General features: G+C 41.6%; 1 protein-coding gene across 2 annotated transcripts in view; it reads right to left on the bottom strand.

Annotated features, from left to right (window-relative positions):
- Positions 1-21,655, bottom strand: part of TIAM1 (TIAM Rac1 associated GEF 1) — a 444,435-nt gene that overhangs the window by 60,336 nt on the left and 362,444 nt on the right. For both annotated transcript variants that reach the window (XM_078658396.1, XM_078658397.1), the window contains 2 exons: positions 11,117-11,296; positions 1,196-1,264 (listed from right to left, as the gene is read on the bottom strand). In XM_078658396.1, coding sequence (XP_078514522.1) covers positions 1,196-1,264; positions 11,117-11,296 — 249 coding nt within the window. The remainder of the gene's footprint in view (positions 1-1,195; positions 1,265-11,116; positions 11,297-21,655) is intronic.

Below are 21,655 nucleotides of genomic sequence, written 5' to 3' on the forward strand. Positions count from 1 at the left end.
GACTTGCCCCCTCCGGATTTTCCACAAACATGTGGCCCGCAACTTCCTCTCTGCGTTTCAGCACGTCAGCGGACATATTGGCTTTCAATGGCAGCGTTTTTTTGGCACACACTGAAGAAACAAGCAGTCTGCGCTCCCTTAAAGTATACGGCGCTGATTGCTAGACACTCTCTCCTCTGTGACTTTCATTCACTGTCCTACCTGGACTCGGCTGTCAGCAGCTTCCCCGTGAGTAACAGGTCGGCTCGGACTCCTTTCGTCCCGATAGGTACGTGTGTTCTCCTCACAGGGGCTCGGGCAGCTTCCTCCTACCGGAGTACAGTTTCCGATTCCGGTTTACGGGATCCCAGCTTCCTGCTGCTCCACGCCCAAAACTTGGAGAGGGGCTTCTTACTCGTACCACGAAAACCCCTTGGTACATTAGATAACGAAACCGTTATTCACAAATCTTTCCTCCCCAGAAAAGAATAACGCCGAGTAAGCCCAAATTTCGTGATAATTCCTCAGTGATTTATTTGTGCAAGTTGTTGCCAGCCATCAGCCATGACGCGTTTCGCCTCCAAAACGAGGCTTGATCACATGACGTGACAGTGAAACAGACAAGGGTATAAATATTCCAAATAGGGGCGTGGCATATGAGGCTTCATTTAAAGTGAACAGTGCATATTTAAATCATTTCACCTTATTCTAAATTTGAAGCATGATTGAGTGCAAAGTGCCCAATTACTCTAATCCCACATAAATTGATACATAAAATTGAATACATCCTAATTATATATACATAATTATTTACACATAAATATGAATATCAAAACTATCAAAAATATATATCAACAATATCAAAAGTATATATACATTATTCCATAGAAAACATATAAATATATATATATAAATATCAAAAATATGTTACTCTATAAGAAACGCATAAACATATACATTAAAATTTCATGTATATACATCTTGTGGGAAAGATTTCAAACCGTTCAAATCAGTAGGCTTCTGCACGATAAATTATACTTTTGTTAATCAATTTCCTGGAAGTGCTCGTATATATATTTGATGAAAACTTTAGTATTTGATTATTGAATGCAAGAATGTAATTTTCAACGCAACTGAACGCGCACAAATGCAAAAACTGGTGTACAAATTTCATACATTTTCCAAATAGTTTTTATCAGAAAGACACCCAACCTACCTCATCCTGAGTAAGAAAAGTTTCTTGTTGAAGTGGCTTAAGGTATCTTTCCATGAGACAATTCAGGTCCTGGAACGGAAAAACCAAATATTAAGAAAACTGCATTGTTTTCCAGGCAGGATTCTCAAGCAGTACCACGGTTAAATTTGAAAATACATGAAGGCGATTGGCTGCTTCAGAAACTGACAAGATTCAAGGCGAGTGTTCGGTTCTATTTTGTGATTTGCTGCATACCACAAGGACAAAAGGTCACCCCGTTCTTCAAGGACAATTACTCCAAGCAAGAGACTTCGCAATTAGCATCAGGGAAAATGCAATAAAAATTTCTGACGAAATTTCAAGTGTACCAAAACCGATGAACGAAACAAGGGAAACACTACCTCAATTGTACTGAACACAGAAGTTGATTTACAGGTTAGGTAAGCTAAGGTTGGATTTTGAATTTATAGTACAAAATTTCCAATCACAATAAAATGTAGTCAATGATAAAAAATAAAATTCTGTTGTAGTGAACAACTTACGAATAAGCGGTTAGTTGGGATTTATTAAACTATGAGTATGCTTACTCTATAGCGCACTCCCAACTCTCACCTATGGACCAACCAGAGAGGATCATAAGTGTCTGAACCATAGCAGAGAAATCTCTCTTGTCTGCAAAGAGCCACAGCATTACAGTATCACATATTTCTATTGACCTCATAATAATGTTGAAAGTACAGCAGCAGTATTTCCTGACCTGGAGGTTTGGACTGTCCCATTACTCACAGCCTACATACGAATATCTCAAAGTCAAGATGAAGACAGTGCATCTCTCAAAAAAGCCCATTGGAACCTAGGAAGGAATGGATTAGCGCCAAAGTCACCAGCAGTGATTTTATAACAACAAGCGTTCATCCACCTTCATCTGGTGTAGTCTGCCCGTGGGCATCTTTCAGTAATACAGTTGAAAGAGCATCCCACAGTGCTACTTCTAACAGCTACAACAGCATATAACTCAGAAACAAATGGGTGTCAAGTATTAAAATGCTGGACCTCTAGATAAGTCAAAGCTTTTGCAGCAAAAAACACACTGGAGCAGCACGCTTTTAGCTCCACTCTATATAACTCATCTAAATGCATGTATACACAAATAAACAACATTTATATTCAAAGTGTGTTTACCCTGTGTGGTATATCCGAATATAATAATAGTATGTGATCATTATAATCAATACAAATTTACATATAACTGTATTAGGTTGATCAATAGATTTATGTCATCATTTTCATTGCATATTTACATTTTAAATAATGAAGGCTAGCTTGCCACTGATGTTTAAATACTGAAACAAGCATCCATTTTGATTCTCAAGGTAACTTATCCTGACAGTGGGCTTTAGTCGAACATGTTTGCTTAAACGTTACTAGTATGTTGTTATCTCTCCTCTACAGGTGTGATCACATTCCTCGTTACCTAGAAAAAGACTCATTGTTGTGTATTAGACTGCCAATAGTGAGGCCTGAGAAAGGAAAGTTGGCAACGAGGATGGAGTTATGATGGTGGAATAAAGCCTCCTGTTCATGGTATACTGGGAGGATACAACATTCAAGGAAAATAGATCTGTTCCTAATTGCTTGGGGATAGGAACTTATGGGGAATGTTGACTCCCCTTGAATGCGGTTCTTCATGGTGGGAATGAGATATGGACGTTCTAGAAACTGTCAGTTGTATTTTTAATTGGTGTTTCGTAGTTAGTTAAGCAGACTTCATCCTGACTTTGAGAGGGAGCAGATCTCTCTCTCTCTGCTCAGTTTCCTGAGTGGAATGCTTCATGGTTAACACTTTTTCAACTCCTTTGAACTTCTACTGAAGATTGAAACCTTACTGACACCTTCAATGCTCCCTCTTTAGAAATCTCCTTTAGAGATGTTTACCCTAACTTATATTTACACTAGAAAGGGAAGGTTTCTTCATGGAACAACTGTTCATGTCAATCTGTTTGTTAGGTCGAGCATAGCACAGTGCGCAAGTGCTGCTTAGGAGATGACATCTTGGAATTGGTCTGTACTTTTTGTTAAACTCGTGTATGTACTGCACTGTTTCCAATGAGTACTCGTGCATGTAAAGCATCTACCTTGCGGGAGCGAGCAGCCGCGCCATCTGTTTCCAATTATAGCGCCCGCGATTGTTTACATTTGCCTGTCTCACGGTCGCGTTAATTGGAAACAGATGACGGTCACATTCACTTTTGACGCAGCGTGTTTTTTTTTTTTACTTTGATGCCTATGCCCCCACTACCCAAATCTTTTCTTCTGTCTTAATACACCTTTCAATGTTTTTTTTCCTTGCCTTTTATTTGCTCCATTAATGCATTAAGTGGTTATTTAGATTTAAGGTAATAGTCACAGAGGGCTGGTTTTCCATTCTTTAACTTCAAATGGAATGTTACACACGGGGAGTGAGGTAGAGATGAGGTGTTTTGCTTCCTTCATCTATTCGACTCAAATTGCCCCTCTGTACTGTGATACAGACCACAGGCACACTGCAGATGCCTCTGACTCCTAGATTTTGTGTTATGTTAAACCGAAATACGCGGCATCTTTGTTTCTTTTTATATTCACATGTTGTGCAATTATTAGAAACTACAAAATCCGCAATTAAGGTTAAGTATCTGAGCGTTCAGCTCGGCGATACCTCCCCTGTGTAATATTCTCTTAATTATGTGTAAGGTGTGCCATGTTATACTTTTGGTCACCAGAATACTGGTGTTCAATTACATGCCGATTTAAAAAAAAAAACTGGGTAATAAATTTGTAAAGATCAAGATCACAAATAAGTAATGTCTATGTTAATCTTTTCAAATTTTTAATTGTTTCATGTCTTTCTATTGTACCTGTATCTAATAGTTTGTGCTGCAAAGTTTGTGTTTAAAATGTCTTGTCTTATGCACAATTTGCCAATTTTTAATCAAACAAAACAGAGCAGCTGTAGGTTGTCTTTCTATGTATAGTATTTGAAAACGTTCTCTCGCTCTCTGTCGCCCTCCTACTCTTCCTTAGCTGCACCTTATTATTTTCTGTGTTTTAGCTCCCATCTCCCTCCGCCTCCCAACCCTTCTTCAATTCCCCATCCGCCCTTGAAGACTCATCCTGTTCTTGCTCTCACCCTCTAGTTCCGCCTTTTGTCCCATGCTCCTTTTCATTCTTTCTCTCTATCCCGCCTTATACATTACTCTTAACCTTCCTCTACCTCTCTCTGGCGCCCTCATCCCCTTCTTCACCATCTTTAACTCACTTGCATGCTCTTTCAACATCACAAGCAGTGGGCAGTTGTGAAATGCTATTTTGAGCAGAGCTGAAACTATTTCTTGATTATTTCATTATTCAAAAATCTTTTTTGTTGTGTTTTTTATGTAGTGCAATATTTGGCCTGTTTGTATTTTAATTTTACTAGACTGCAAAAATGAAATATTTTTGAGGGACATGTATACATTAACTCAAGGGAAAAAGATTAGCGAGGCAATAGATTTGTGTTTATTGTAATGTTATTGTAGGAGGACGTTAGTTGTAAGTAGCCATTTCTTTCTGAGGCCAGTTGATGTCGGACAGTGTCTTCAGTAGATTGTCGTCAGTGAAACTGTGCTGCTGAGGACACCTGAGGAGTGTAAATGCGCAAAGCGGAATACAAAGCTGCGGGTTTCTGATAGCATGCATAGAGACAAATGTAGCTGTTTTGTCAGTCTGAACAGTATTTATATGTGTGCATGTGTATTTTCTACGTTTTTGATCCTGTTCTATTACTCAAGTTTTTCACGCCGCTGTGTCTCCGCCCTCTCCCCCACTACCACCACCCTGGGGGTAGGCACTTTTTATTGTGCCTTTTCTTTTCCACGGAAAACAAATCCTAAATTTAAACAACTTCGAGATGCAGAGATCATTATTAAAATTCTAGCCCGTACAAGTCAAAAAGGGAAAACCTTGATAATAGAAATTAGTAATTGATGGGAAAAATAGGAAAACAGTGCTAATTTCGTCACTTTAACTTATGGTTAGTTTTATAATTTGTTTTTATTGAACTTGTTTATCCAAATACTCACTGTTAATAATGAATTTTTAAGCACTTTGTCTAATCATAACTACGATATATAACACAATACTTTCTTCATTGTACTCTAATGAATTATTGTATTGTAAGGTTTATCTTTAATAAAGCTTTATGAACACAAAAAGACGTAAGTCATCCAGATTTTTTGAAAAGATAAGTTATGAGCACTTCAGAAACCAAATGGCTCAGAGTTTAAAAGATTTGAAGCAGCAGTAGAAAAAGATCAACTTGAAGAACTAGAATCTCTGAGCATAGGGATCTCAAATGACAGTAGCGATGAGATGTTCAGTATCTGGATCAGAAACCTCCAAACAACCAAAATTTGATAACTACGAAGGACGGCCAGAGACAGAGCCTTGTAAGTTATACAAATGAACTCAAAGAATGACGTTAGCATGTAGGAATGTAAATACAGAAACCCAATTACATTTCTGAGCACCAGCCACGCAGCAGTGAGAAACAAGCATTGGTAAAACCAACATGTCTCAGCGTTGGTACCCCACTGGCTTTCCCAACCCCTTCTGATGATATGGTAAAGCATATGCAAAAGCATTTCTTGCTGATACTCTGCAGCATGGCGAAAAGGGAAACAAGCATTGGCAATTCCAAAAGGTCCTGCTTTAAAGGAGTGTTGTATAATAAGCAGAAGCATTACAAATAGCTATGTATATTGGTGTGGAAGCAAATAACTGTAAAATAATATTGGTGTAGATTATAAGTACAGTTTACAGAGGCACTGTCAAACCAGACCTAAACATTCATGTAGGTTAAAGACAGCCCTCCTCCCATCTTGCTGCTGCCAGGGAAAAGCACCATAAAGTCACATAATTGTCTAGCACCAGCTGCGCTGTCAAACTAAACCACAAAAAGGGAAACAAAAAGGTGCTGCTTCATTTTATAGGTGTGCATGATAAAATTGATAGGCACATCCATAATCACGGAAGCATATGCATGGATTATCACCTATGCGCTCAACTAAGAAATTGTGTGGGCCCCATTTTTTTTTTTATATATTTACTGATTTGAGATTTTTTTTTAAGCAGAGGGACTAATTATATAAGTGGAATTGGATGCCTGATCTTTAAAAAACATAAGCATGACAAAATAAGAGCGCACTGGATTGGGGGAGCCAGTGTGGGGTTTAAAGCAGAAATATAGGCAGGTGGGGAGGAGATGAACGCAGCACACAAGGAAGAGAGTAACATGGAGGGCGGAGAAGAAGCATATAATCAAGAGAAAAACACTGGGGCAAGGGGAGAAGCACAAGAGGCAGAGCATAATACCGGACTTTAGGAGACGGGGAGAAGCACATGAGCCAGAGAGAGTAACATGTTGTGCGAGGGAAGATAAGCGCACGAGGATGACCACTGGAAAACACAAACTCTCATAGGGTTCTTAACGAAAAAGGTTTCTTTAAAATGAGCAGCTGCAGGACAAATGCTAGCAGGTCAGAGAGATGGTAAAGAGGCTATGCTCCAGGGGAGGGGCAAACACAAGATGGACAAGCCTGAACAAGAAAAGCCATTCAATAAGGAGCAAGGAAATGAGAGTAACAAAGCCAAAGAATGGTAAGCAATGGGCAGGTTGTAAGGCCCAGTAAGTTCTTGGTAACCCCCACAATAGGTCTTCCACAACCACTCAACTTGTGCGGTCTTGTAGGCTTGACATAAAAACAATTTCACAACAGTGAGCTACAAAGCTATGAGATCCCTTATCTTGCAGTACAGCAACTCAGACAGGAAGCAAATACAGCTTAGCTGAACTGTTATAAAATAAGACAAAGAAAGAAAGTGATTTTCGTGGAAGATGTCAATGATAAAGTTGGTTTAGACATATGGTCTTTCCAGACTTAAGAGCAAAACGTAGGGAACAAACAAATCAAGGTTAAAGTAGGAATAAAACCAGTGAAAAAAGGAAACAGTCACACCTGAACTAAACATGCGTTAGAAAATGAAACCACTGAAAACACCCAGTTACATGGCTAACATTTAAATCATAGACAAGACTACTCTCTGGGTACTGCATGTGAGACTGCAATTAAAGGGAAAATGTGAAACCAGCATTAGGCAGTTACTCTCTGACGAGTGGCCTTTGATGCGGATGATCATGAGACAGAGCTGGGCATCCTCTCCGCATAACTGTGAATTAGCTGAATAGTTACCGTAAACAAATTCAAATCCTTCCATAAGGGTAGAAACCAATTTGCATAAAATTGGTGCTTCTAGACAGCCACTTTTCTACTGTTGTGTAGTGCCTCAATGAGCAACACTAGGATCATTAACCACATAGAACAGCTAGAATCCCCAATACCCCAAAAAATACACAGCAATTCACAAACATACAGATGGCACGAAGCAGTAGTCTCCAACTGACATTGCTGAAATCTGTACTAGATGAACTTTTTCTAATTAAAGCTAATCCCACCAAAAAGTTAACGTCTACTGCCATTGTCGAAAGAACCCATATCAGATCCAAAATAATCAAAAAAACGAAAAGGTCAAAACCAAAGTCCCTAAGATACTATCTAGACATGCATTTGAATCTACAGAACTAAGTTTCTACATTAACAAAAATTGTAAACTCAAAGTACTCTTGTTAAAGAAATATTAACCCACTATTCGAGCTGAGGTCTTCAAACAAGCTGAGTTTTGGCTAAGCTAGATGATTTGAACACCATTCTTATCGGTCCTTCTAAAACTTCTACTTGCAAGTGAAACGTACTTATCCACGCATCTCTCAGATGAGAAACAGGAGCAAGCAGCAGTCGAAAAACCAGTAGGTATTGCTTTTTGGACCTACTGAATTTGCCAAGGCAGTGCAGCATCGGCCAAAATAAAAGAAAGGGAAAAAAACGGCACAATGGTGCAGCTGTGTCATTTCACAGGTGCATGTATGTGTAATGATGAATGCATGTGCTACCAAGCATTGGTGCACCTACAACATTATACAGGTGCTACTTTCTTTTATTTACCAATCTAAGATGGTTGAGCAAATTAAAGAAAAGTTCGATTTGAGTGGCTTGAAAGCACTTTTTGAAAGGCAGAGCAGCCTGGCCGCAATTTGCTGCCAGGCCCACCCCAAAAAATATTTTCTCAAAAAAAGGACCTCAGTGGTGTGGGAGAAATTGAGGGCTGGGTGGCGGAAACAAATAGGGAGGTGGCAGGTGCCAGGGAGCAACAGAGGTGCTTGAGGTTGGGCGGGGTGAGTGCTGAAAGAAAAGGTAGTTCTCTAAATGTTAGCAATGGAAGGATACCAGTCATCCAGTCAAAAGGATGACATGAGCGTATGTTCCAGGGGAGCGACAAACATAAGAAGGGGAAAGACAAACTCATGATGGATAAGGAAAGCAATTGAACAAAAAAAGAAAGCAAACAAAAGTTACAACAAAGGCAACCAATGGTAAGAAATGGGTTGGACCATAGGCCACTATAAGTTTCTACTAGAGTCAATTCTTAATTTGTATATAGATTATTTGTAGTGCTGATCGATATTTTTGCATTAAATGCAAAGTAGACTTTTTGGTTTCCTGGTATGTTGTGTTTTATATTAACACTGGGAAAAAATGAGAAAAAATAGTCGGGGAGTAATTTTAGGGTGATGCTAGTGCTAAGAAAGCTGCAAGCAGCAGTAACTACGGTTATGCTGTGATTTAAGTAGTATGGAAAATGGCGGTTTACAAGAGAGGATAGTCTTTCGCTTTTATCTGTACATCCCAATATAAGAAATGTACACTGAGAAACAATTAAAAATTAGAAATGGCTTGAATAATGAGAAAACGTGCACAAGATACAAAAGACAAATTACAGTGAAACTGAAACACAAATCATGTGATCTCAAGAAGATGTTGCAAAAGTAGACAAACGGGTCCGATATCAATGAGGGCTTTGTAATATGCATGACTGGGTACACCATGATCAAAGTATTTACATAAGGAATGTCAGTACCACCAACTCTTTTGCCTAGTCATGTGTGCTCTCCATTCATTTCCTTGTAGTGAGTCACTTCATAGTTAGGGAGGAGAAATAGGTATCGTGATGAGCATGCTTGAGAAGGGGCACCCTCCTTGCATTCTGAGCAGAAAGAGGAGGGTGCAGCAAGCTTAAGCCACTTGTACATAATAATGTAGACAAAGGTGTGTTCAAGGAGAGCTAAATAGCAGCCACGTCCCCAAACTTGCACCCCTGGTTCCATTGCTCCGATTATCAACTCTTTGTTTATTTAATTGATTTGTATTGCCAAAAATATGTTACTAAAGCCACTTCACACATGAGAGGAGAAAGACTCAATATTACATGAGCTAGATAGTGCACTGGACAGACATTAAAATGTTTACATGAAAATAGACGATGGGTGGAACACGAAAGCAAAGTTTCAGTTGGCCAAAAGACTTTTTTCTAGTAGATAAGGTAAGGGGGTGCTTCTAAAAAAACTCGATCAAGGTAAAGTGGCACAGTCCTACTATGTTGGAAGGAATTTGTACTATAACAGCTTGACAAGAGAATCCCATCTGGGCTACGTCCGTAACTTCGGGCATAACAATGTGTCTACTGCCTATAAAATAACAGAAAGCAAACATGACTGAAGTAGGGGCCATGGGGGCAGCAGAACCTTTTTTTAGGAAGGTAATACTGCATCTGGTAATCATGGATAACACACGATGTGGAATTTTCAGGTGTGGTATTAAATAACATAACGAGTATTTGTAAGATGTATGTTCACCTTTGGGTCTCTTGGTGCTGAAAAAATAAATCTTTATTGTTATCCCGCTTAATTGTACTCAATTTATCGACCTTGCAAGAATTAAAGACTGATTGAAGGTACCAGGATTCAAACCTGTGAACATATGTCCAAATACAGCTCCCTGGAGTAGGCGAATTAGTTCACTGAGTCATCAGTTTCTATTTCAAGTGTTCCTACTTGGTATGAGGAATAACCTACAGAATGAAAGTTTTGCAAACTGACAACTTACTGCTAGCTTTCCTTTTCAAGCAGCTTACCCAATTCAACAAATGCAAACCTTTTGCCTCTTCTATCCTTCGCAATCCAAATAACAAACTAACATAACCACCGCTCAAACTCGTTTCATGTTTTACCATATTAATTCACCACTAATCCTTTATGGGTTCCATAGTAGTGTGCTACTCACGAAAAAGAGCTTTGACGCCTCGTCAGGGGTAGTAAGCGCTATATAAACGTGATTACAATACAATACAATTCATAATTCGTCAGACTTTCTCTGGTTAAATAAGAATGGGGGAAAGTATTGTATGTGAGGTTGTTCCCACACAACTGCAGACAAGTGTGCAAGCACCAAAAAGTGTCTTAAATGTACTGAAATTTTATTTTGTTTCTTTTGTGTAATAATGTACCTTAGTGGGATTCAAAGCAAGTCATGCATTCTACCTCGTTCATATTTGAAGGTTTGTTGAGTTTCATAGCTTTGAATAAACAGGTGACAGGTGTATATTATTAAAAACTCAATACAGAATCAATGACAATAGGGCATAGCTGCAAGGCGGACAGCGGCACACTAAAATAAAGAGTATAAACGAGTATTGTAAACAGCATGAAAAAAGTCTAAAAGAGTACGTGCATACGTTTCCCCATACAACTATTTGAGTCTTTTGAACTAAAAATATTAGATACTGCCAATCGCCAAACACTTGTGAATAGCCTACAACGTCGCAATATGATGACGTACTGCACACAAAAAGACAACTTGGCTGCAGCCAGATTGCGCCACTACTCCGCAAGCCTGCGCAGCCTATGGCCGGGCGTTCCTGAAGTCCCGCCAGTACCGTATATCTGACTGCTGTCGCGCAGCACCGAGGACTCACCTTGACGTAGGTGCGCTCCGTCTCCAGCAGCTCACAGATCACCTTGCGCAGCTTGTCCGCGTCCGTCAGCTGCCGCATGGTGGCCAGCTGCGCGCCCGCCAACTCCTGCGGCGTCTGGCTCGACTCCGGGGGGTTCATCTCATGGAGACTGCGGCAGAAGGCAGCCACCTGCTCCGTGCTCTGCCAAGAAACACAAAAGGGCGTTATTTTCCACCGGTCTACCTACCCTCGGAATGTATTCTGCGCGCGCTGTCCTTGTTTATGAAGTCTGCAGCACAGTTACTGCTCGCGGGTCACGGTAGCCATCATAATTAGAAGACAGAAGATGTTCGGTTCAGTGAGTCAGGCATCAAAGCCCCCGCTCTCTTCTGGGCTTTATTGTACTTTGTTTCGATCCCTCAACTCTGCTTCTTGCCTGGAATTTGTGCTCAATAGAACGTTTTTCCCCATTTAATCACATTTAACAACCGTGCGTACAAAGACATGAACATTTGAAGTGGAAGGCCCAGTCTGAAGAACTTGAGGCGCCTTCAAGAGCGTGCAGAAAGCCCCCCTCCTGTACGCTCTTGCCCCTTACCAGCAGCTACTTGACGCGGACCGCCTGGATTGTGTGCCCCCGCCGACTGTAGATAATCCCCTTCAGAACCCTATGCATACAAATCATTTCTTCCCCAGGGATTGATTTTTAAACACCAGTCAAAGCTCTTGCCCCATATCTCTTTGGAGAGGGGCATTTCTAAGGCCTGGCTTGTTTCTTACATTTGGAACGGTTCACTTGGAGCGTTTAAAATCCTACGGCAGCAAAGAGAGTCCCCGGGACAAGGCATGTGTGTGGTTCATGGCATGTGTGTGGTGCAAGGCATGTGAGTGGTGCAAGGCATGTGTGTGGTGCAAGGCATGTGTGTGGTGCAATGCATGTGTGTGGTACAACAATGCATGTGTGTGGTACAATAAGGCATGTGTGTGGTACAAGGAATGAGTGTGACGCAAGGCATGTGTGTGGTACAATAAGGCATGTGTGTGGTACAAGGAATGAGTGACGCAAGGCATGTGTGGTACAATAAGGCATGTGTGGTACAATGCATGTGTGTGGTGCAAGGCATGTTTGTGGTACATCAAGTTATGTATGTGGTACATCAAGTTATGTTTGTGGTACATCAAGGCATGTGTGTGGTACAACAAGGCATGTGTGGTACAATGCATGTGTGTGGTGCAAGGCATGTTTGTGGTACATCAAGTTATGTATGTGGTACATCAAGTTATGTTTGTGGTACATCAAGGCATGTGTGTGGTACAACAAGGCATGTGTGGTACAATGCATGTGTGTGGTGCAAGGCATGTTTGTGGTACATCAAGTTATGTATGTGGTACATCAAGTTATGTATGTGGTACATCAAGTTATGTTTGTGGTACATCAAGGCATGTGTGTGGTACAACAAGGCATGTGTGTGGTACAACAAGGCATGTGTGTGGTACAAGGAATGAGTGTGACGCAAGGCATGTGTGTGGTACAATAAGGCATGTGTGTGGTACAAGAAATGAGTGACGCAAGGCATGTGTGGTACAACAAGGCATGTGTGGTACAATGCATGTGTGTGGTGCAAGGCATGTTTGTGGTACATCAAGTTATGTATGTGGTACATCAAGTTATGTTTGTGGTACATCAAGGCATGTGTGTGGTACAAGGAATGAGTGTGGTATAAGAATTGAGTGTGGAACAAGGAATGAGTGTGGAACAAGGAATGAGTGTGGAACAAGGAGTGAGTGTGGTGCAAGGCATGTGTGGTGCAAGGCAGTTGTGGTGCAAGGCAGTTGTGGTGCAAGGCAGGTGTTTGCTACATGGCATGTGTGTGGTACAATGCATATGTGTGCAGGGCACACGTCCTACAAACAGAAGTGGGGGGACGCTGTCACCGGAAGTGACGCCACAACAGAGAGTGACGTCACGAAAGGTGGCTTGCAGCATCGGGCTCATTGCCTCCCCTCGCTCACCCCTTAGATGCGATTGCATCTGAGAAGACAGCGCGTGAGCTCCGAGCTCCTCGTCCTAGAGAGGCCAAAGAATGAAGTCTAGCTGTTTGGCAGGGGGGACGGCGTCCACCCGGTAGAATAAGTGGGGGGGCGCCGTCCACCCGCGTGGTGTCCCGACTCAAACCCTGTATGTGTGGTACAAAGCTGATCGCACGGCGGATGGGCGGAAGGACAGGACGGATTCAGAGGTTCCGAAACTGCCACTGCGCTTCCTGCCTCTGCTGACCTGTCTATCACCACCAGGAAGCAGCAGTCCCCATTTAGAGAATGTCATCACCAACAGAAATATACTTTACATGGACAGGCCACTTTAAATGGACAAGTCACACACAAAATCTAACTCCACTTCACATTTCGTTAGGTAAGCTTTACGAAGGACCATGGAACGTATGAAAACAAAGGCTCCCCTATAGGGGTTTTAATGATACCACTCAAATAAAACCTTCCCTATTTTAGATTGCCTGCGACTCCTGCTATCACAGCCCTTTATAAGGGATGTATGACGTTACAACGCATACTTTTACAACGCATACCATTACAACGAAACTTTTACAACGCAAAAACTTTTACAACGCATACCTTTACAACGCAAGATTTTACAACGCATATACCTTTACAACGCATACCATTACAACGTAAGTATTGGTAAGTATATAATACATTTTTTAATTTAAATTAATTAAAAATATTGTAATATAATTTAATTTTATTTAATTTTATTTAATTAATTTAATTTAAATGTAATTTTATTTTAATTATAAAAAATACCCCTGTACCCCAAAACCCCAAAACTGACCCTGAACCCTAAAAATACCCCTGTACCCCAAAAACCCAAAACTGACCCTGAACCCTAAAAATACCCCTTTACCCAAAAACTGAAAACTGACCCTGAACCCTAAAAATACCCCATTACCCCAAAAACCCAAAACTGACCCTGAACCCTAAAAATACCCCTTTACCCAAAAACTGAAAACTGACCCTGAACCCTAAAAATACCCCTTTACCTGAAAACTGACCCTGAACCCTAAAAATACCCCTTTACCCAAAAACTGAAAACTGACCCTGAACCCTAAAAATACCCCTTTACCCAAAAACCCAAACATATAACATTTTAAAAATAATTATATACTTACCAATACTTACGTTGTAATGGTATGCGTTGTAAAGGTATCTGCGTTGTAAAAACATGCGTTGTAAAGGTATGCGTTGTAAAAGTTTTTGCGTTGTAAAAGTTTCGTTGTAATGGTAGTGCGTTGTAAAAATTGCGTGGTAAACGTTGCATACCCTTTATAAGCATTATGTTATAAATGGTAAGAAAATGTTCAGCTGAACAATTATTTTTTACCTGGTGCAAAGGTCGTTCTGTAATGGGGACTGGAGTTAAACTGTTCACTCCAATTCCCAATCATAAACTAGAAATAAACAATGCAAAATGTAACGGGCATTAATCTGGGCTGGTGCAGAGTTTGTGTAACATGCTCAAGGTCTAGCAATGAAGGAGGCGCAGTGTTAGACTTCCTGAGGAATTACCAATATGGACCTGTAATGGGAGTATTGATCCGTCACGGTGTTCATGGTGTATCTACCAAATATAGAGCTGCTAAAACATCATTTTCCATTCATATATGAGCGGATTAATCCGCATTCGGAATATCGTTTGAATTAATTAACCGACCGATTACTGAATGGCATTAATTAGTTAGCTATTATGAACCACCCTATTTCTTAGTGATTACATGAACAGAAAAATTAATGGGAACAATCAATTAACATTTTCTTAAGGAAGGAACAGTGTGGCATTAATAAGCAGCACTATGACAGAGTTAAATCATTAATCTGGAGAAATATTATTATAGTCGTTATTTTGGAGCAATATTAGTAGATGGAATATTACATCTAAGTGGAATCATTAGGAGAATGAATTCACTATTTCCATTAACGGATTATGGAGTAGCATTCATATTTATCAATTAATAATCAGAAGCACTAAGTCGAAAAAACAATAAATAATATTAAAAAATAATAACTGTAATGTTTAAATGGACTGTTGCGTACTCTCATAACATCCGTCAAACATTTTCCCAGCTGTTGGAGCTTAACGCGACTTAGCCAGTGCACTCTGGCACAAGTAGTCCTCAAATATGCTTGTGTGCTGCCATTGGAACTTAAATTGTTTATTTATTAGTATGATACCACATCCTAAAGTAGGGAAACTTTAGATCCCTTGATGACGAATAGAAACTGGGAAACATTTGGAAAATCAGCATTATACTGTCCGCAGACAGTGATGAAAATGCAACTTTGCAACCTAGAACCACCAATCATCATGCACTTGGGACACACTAAAAACCAACATCTGTGAACTGTTCGATTGCAGTCATGCGAGAGTACAATCAGTCATTTCAAAGTCATTAGAACTGATCATCAGCACTTTCAATGGAAATTTTAATAACCAGCAAATTTAAGAGCTGCCGCCTTTGTGGAACAAGAAGGAAAAGGACCTATTATCGTCCTATTTCCAGCTCAATAAATGTTCCTTTCTCTCAATCAATATCACACACATAGGGCTCCTCTCTACCAGCTCTATCCTATGCTACTCCTAAAGAAATCTGCCCAGCTCAAAGTTTGCACTCCTTCAGCTGCTAACCCAAACTCATCCACCCACAAGCAAAGTACTGAACACATCACCTTACAACCCCAAACAAAACCCTCCTGTAATGCCCTTCATGTTGGGCCTCAAAACCTGCTGCTTTTACCAGACACCGTGTACCATAATCCTTATTTCCCCCTGCTGGCAGCCTGTCCTACGTCCTGTCAGTCATCTGGTCTCATTATGAGTGTTGGGGGCGCAGCGGTCTTTCAACCACCCTACTACGACCAGGACCGACGGGCCACCCTGGGACCGCCGGGGATCAGGGATCCCTGGTGGTGGCGCGGCAGTCTGGAGCCGCAATATGCTTGGCGGGACCGCTGTGGTCCCACCAAGCATATTACAAGTTTCCCTCCACCACAGTTTTCATAGCGGTGAGTCCGCCATGAAAACCGTGGCAGAGAGGAAACAAAGGGGGCCCTACAGGGCCCCCTGTTGCCTCAGGGCCATAGGGTGCATTTTGGAGGGCACACGTTGAACCCCCCCCTGTGTGTATGCACAGCAGTACCTGCACGGCATGGACTGCATGTACTGATTTTGGCATTCCCATTGCGGTGCCTATGAAATAGGCACCACCGTAGGAACGCCAAAAAAACATCTGCCAGACAGGAGAAAACTAATCTGGTGGGCGGTTCAACCACAGGTTTGGCAGTGCAGGAGCAGGGCGGTCGCACTCCCGCACCGCCAAACTCTTAATGAGGCCCAATGCTACTCCTGTTCCCTCGCCGGTGATACTCAGTGGAAAAAACATATTTCTTCTTGCAGTTCCTTCTACCTCAACTCCCTTAGACTTCCAGACGCAAAGGCGGAAAAAATAATCTTAAAATGGCAACTGCACTGAGGAGATTCCGGGGCATACGTCTGGAGTCACACAAGAAGGGGTCTAAACCCAAATGTTTTACACCGGGAGAAGTAAAAAAGAGAGAAAAGAGACTATAAGGAGACTTTCAAGACTCAACCACCAGAAGGTGCAATAATGCACATCATGCGAATCAAGAAAAGATTAAACCAAACAAGCTCTGATAGTATTACATGACTATTTTCATACACTATATAAGGGTATCTGCTTGCAAGCATTTTCTCCTTACCACTGACTTCACAAATCTTTAAATCAGGTCACTATAATAAGCACTGCTGGCTCACCCTGTCGCTTCTATCTCATATGCATGATCATTCTGTTCTCTCATTATTGACTTACTACCATCCGTCCCCAAATACATCCCAAACTGTAAATGTATTCAGCTCATCTAAATGCATGGCTCTGTCTAGGAACAATAAAAGCCAATGGCTAACAAATGAACAGTTTCAGTGGAAAATACAGCAACCACACTTTTAAAAACAAAACATGGCCTGAGGCACTGTGACTAGCATTAACCTGCCACTGTTAAAAACATAACTATCAAGGGGGGGGGGGGGAGAGAGTGCTATAATGGATTCGTTCTCCCTAGTAGATTATGCATAAACAATAAGAATCCACTCTTACAATGGAAGGGTTTCCCTACAATGGTGGGGAGCACCCAGTGTTGGTAAAATACCCCTCGCACACCAAAAGGACCCTTGGTGTCATGCTTCATCATTGGGGTCTTCGCACCCCTCTACGGGATGTGGCGTGCTGCGACCTACGACTACGCGGGAGCACTTATTTAGATGGCTATGTGTGGTGTTTGTGAGGGTTTTGTTTTTATGTGCGTGAGTGGTGAGGTTATCGACGAGTGATGATTAAAAAGGACCTGGCTCGTGGGGTAAGCTAAAAAAAATGTTAATGGACCCCCGGGCTGGTACTATTAAAAGGTGAAAAAAGGCGGAGGAGTGGTATGCAGGACAATGTGCATCACCTCTTGTGTGTGTGTGTCAACATGTTTCGGAGTTGGAACTCCTTCAGGACGGGGTACACAAATCCCCACCTTACTCACGTTTCTCAACTTAAAATATGATTATTTACAAAAGTGAGATATAGTGCAGGTTTACAATGTACCTACAAGGTTGATGATTTTGTCGCTATTCAGTCGACTTTTATACGTCAATTACGATGCCTCATGAGCCTCAGAAACGTAGGGGTCCTCGTGCTGGTTCGCTACGAAGCATGAGAGAATATGCCTCCTGACTGCCCCATACGTGGCTCCGCGTATGGGGCAGTCAGGAGGCATAACCTCACCACTCACGGACATAAAAACAAAACCCTCACAAACACCACACATAGCCATCTAAATAGGTGTTCCCGCGTAGTCGTAGGTCGCAGCACACCGCATCCCGTAGAGGGGTGCGAAGACCCCAATGATGAAGCATGACACCAAGGGTCCTTTTGGTGTCTGAGGGGTATTTTACCAACACTGGTTGCTCCCACTGTTAAAACAGACATTAACATTTATGCCCAAAGTCAAATAATATCTACAAGATATGGGAGACTCGGGGGAGGGGTGGGTGGTGTTGGGGAGCCCTCATCACATTCTGCAAGGGACCCCCATCATTTTGAGCTACGCCACTGGAAAAAAATATGTCACTATCCTTACCTCTAAACTTAACCATGCAGAAAATCTGTATGGGCCTAATTTAGAGTTTGGCGGAAAAGTTACTCCGTCACAAACGTGATAGATATCCCGTCCACCGGATAACAGGTGCCATAATGGACCCGTAATATGGCGGACGGGATATCCATCATGTTTGTGACCGGGTAACTGGTCCGTCAAACTCTAAATCAGGCCAAATACTGGTGGATTTTTAGATGTAAACAAACTGAGATTGCGGATTTACATCTGCTTTTTTGTTTACCCTGATCCAACTTAAGCACACAAAAAGTTCAAAAATCGGTCCTAAAAATCTTTTCCCTATTTCATCAGTGCAAAATTAAATAAGGCAAAGTAATCCACACTCTCAATGAAACAATTAATGCTTTGCAGTGTTCTCAGATTTGTGTTGAAACGGTTCTTTCTCTGAATCGATGCTGGCGCCTAGGGAGAAGCAGCATGGAGAACAACCGATTAAGATTAAAGGAATTTTATGCTCATTAGTGAACAAGGAATATACACTATTAATTTTGAAGTCAGTATTAAAAAGGCCCCACCCCAGGAGACATTTTATCTGTCTCTCTTGTTGTCTATCTTCAACTACAAAGTGCTTTTAAATTGGTGAAGACCTGTTATGTGGTATTTAAAATAGAGATGGTCAGGCTTCTTGTGTATTGGGAACAGATCCTCTTGATGACTCAAGATCGTATAATGTGCTGTTGCAACAATTATAGATGACAGTGACTTTTTTGGAAGACTTGGACCATTTAGTTAACAAAGAAGTCAGCGCTGGAGACGGGGAATAAATTGGTGTTATTAGTATTCCAGGTAGATTACGAACTGTCGATATTGTGTCTCCAATCCAAGAAGGTGAGAAAGAAGCTGAGGAAATAGCCGAGCAAAGGGTTTTCAGATAAGGAAATTAGCCGGAGTCATAGGCCTATATAGGCAATATTCCCAAATCTGTAGCATTATGGCTGGTTACGAAGATTGAGGAGTAGGGAGAACATTACAAAAGGCACTGGTATTGCTATAGACTACCTTAGAGGGTGGATACAGAGAACAATATGTTTGATGCAGAAATGTAAATTCTTCTATAGCGGCAGAGAGAAGGGGTCTATTCTGACAAGAATGGACGTAGGTTGGCTGGCATGGCTGTAGTGGAAGATAGTTCAAAAGTGTTTTACTTAATGAAAACATATTTTAGAAGCTAGGGAAATACGCTGCAAACTTCACAATCTTGAATAAAGTACAGAGTGCTATAAAAAACTGTTTTCAGGAATTTTCTGGCAGGAATACGAGAGGGTGAGGTCACTTTTCCGGTCATGGTCTCTTCAGACCTTTTTCCAGGGACAACAGTATTATAGGAGAGGTGTGCGTGTGGAGATTTTCAGGCAACCTGAATCGTCCACTCTCAGTGAGACAGAGAGGAAGCCGGGTTATAAATAATTTTGTAGCAGTGAGACAAACTAGAGCAAATTGCTCAGGTGAGAGAAATTTCCATTTTCAATTGCTCCCATCTAAAGGTGGAAACCATTCAAGGCATCATTTAGAAACATGACAAACAATTACCACAGATCCCTGGGTATTAGACCCTATGATTAGTTACCAAGTGGAATTTGTAGAGGATCTTATTCAGAAGCGCATTCCACGTCAGATTTATTTTTCAGAGTAGAAAAGGGTTTTCAGTGGCGAAAGTTTCAGGAAATGTTAAACAACCCAGCTATCAAGGAAATGTGTCTGTCAAAGGCAGCATTTATAAGCAATATATTCCTAGTGGCGAAGAATAAGAAAGGTTCTCAGAACCCAGGGATAAGACCAGTCATTAATATAAGACAGCTAAATCAATGGTTCATGTTTTCACTCATTAAGATGGAATGGGTATTGCCCCTGAAGTACAATCTCCCTTTTCCAGGTAAGGCGATTTCTGCTTGTGAGAAAATGCCACTTTTTGCATGATCAACCCCAATTTTAGGTCGAGCCTAGCGCAGTGCGCATGTGTTCCTCCAGATGATCACGTTCAGAAATTGGTCTGCACTTTTCAAACACTCGTGCTTGTGGCGGCATCCACCTTGCGGGAGCGAGCAGCAGCTCGCAAGGGGCATCTGTTTTTAATAAGCGTGGCAGCGCACGTTTGTTTTACGAATGCAAGCGATAGTTGCCATATTTGGGAGCCCTTAAACGTAGAGCTTCCTGTAAAACATCGAGGTTTATGTAGTGATTTTTCAGCATTGAAATTAGAGTTGGTCGCTTTGGACTAACCTATAGGAAAATGTAGGCGTTATATCTGCTGGTTGGAGAAAAGATCATCGTGCGTCAAACAAATGTGACTGACTTCTGCCCAGCCCTCCTGGCCTCACAGAGGTAACTCACAATTTTATGTTAGTCAAGTCCAGCTTTGAAGACCCAAACTGGTAACAATGTGCACATCGTATTGTATGGACCGTTTGTTAAACACGCTGGCCTGAGTGGCCGTTGCACAGCAGACCCCTGCAGCTAAAGGCTGATCCACCAACAAACATTGAACAACTGTCAGTGCAGGATTGGACGACCGGCCTAATCGAACTGCAGGCTGCCTGTCTTTGCATAGACACTTTTCGTGTGTGCACTCATGCAGCATTTTCACATAGTTTCCAGTCATTAGTCGGACTGGCTCAGCCTTTTCCTTCTGAGTTGGGTATTCCAATCCTTGGGCCTACATATCTACGTTGCTCTAGCCTCGAGCCCACACATGGAGCGACCCCTGCAGACCAAGACACACGGCTCTGCCGATGCACCTCTATTTCACCTCTGGGTCCAATACACATCTCTGTTACTCCAGCCCTGACATGCAACACCTTTGCTATGCAAGCACCCACAGCTCTGTTGATTCACCCCAATCCTAATCTGAAGCTCCCCTATTCATGTTTTAATACTCACTCTTATCTATTTTACCCAGGGCAACTGGAATTATGCAATTATGGGGCCGCAGCTATTTTCACATAATTATGGGTTTGCCGCATTTGCCACATAATCCACGATCTACTGCATAGTCTCTCAATTTTAACAAAATAAACTTTGTATCTAGCTCAAACGGATGAAAAGTTACATCAAATATGGAGTCGAATTATCCTGCTGCCACGTCCACATTTCTCCCTCTCCCACTTCTCCCTGTGACTTCCTTTCCCTCTCTTTTTCTAGCTCGCCACTTGTTTCCTTCACTTTCTTAAGTCTCTTTTCTGGTCTCCCACACATCTCTTCCACCGTGGCTTCCTCTCTCTCTCACCCACCTGCCTGTCTGTCTGTCATAAACTGCTCCCACTTGCCCCCCCAGCTTTCTGTCTCACCTCTCACCACAATCCCTCTGCGCTCGTG

Source organism: Lissotriton helveticus, chromosome 8 (genome assembly GCF_964261635.1).
Source record: "Lissotriton helveticus chromosome 8, aLisHel1.1, whole genome shotgun sequence".
In the NCBI taxonomy this organism is placed as follows: domain Eukaryota; kingdom Metazoa; phylum Chordata; class Amphibia; order Caudata; family Salamandridae; genus Lissotriton; species Lissotriton helveticus.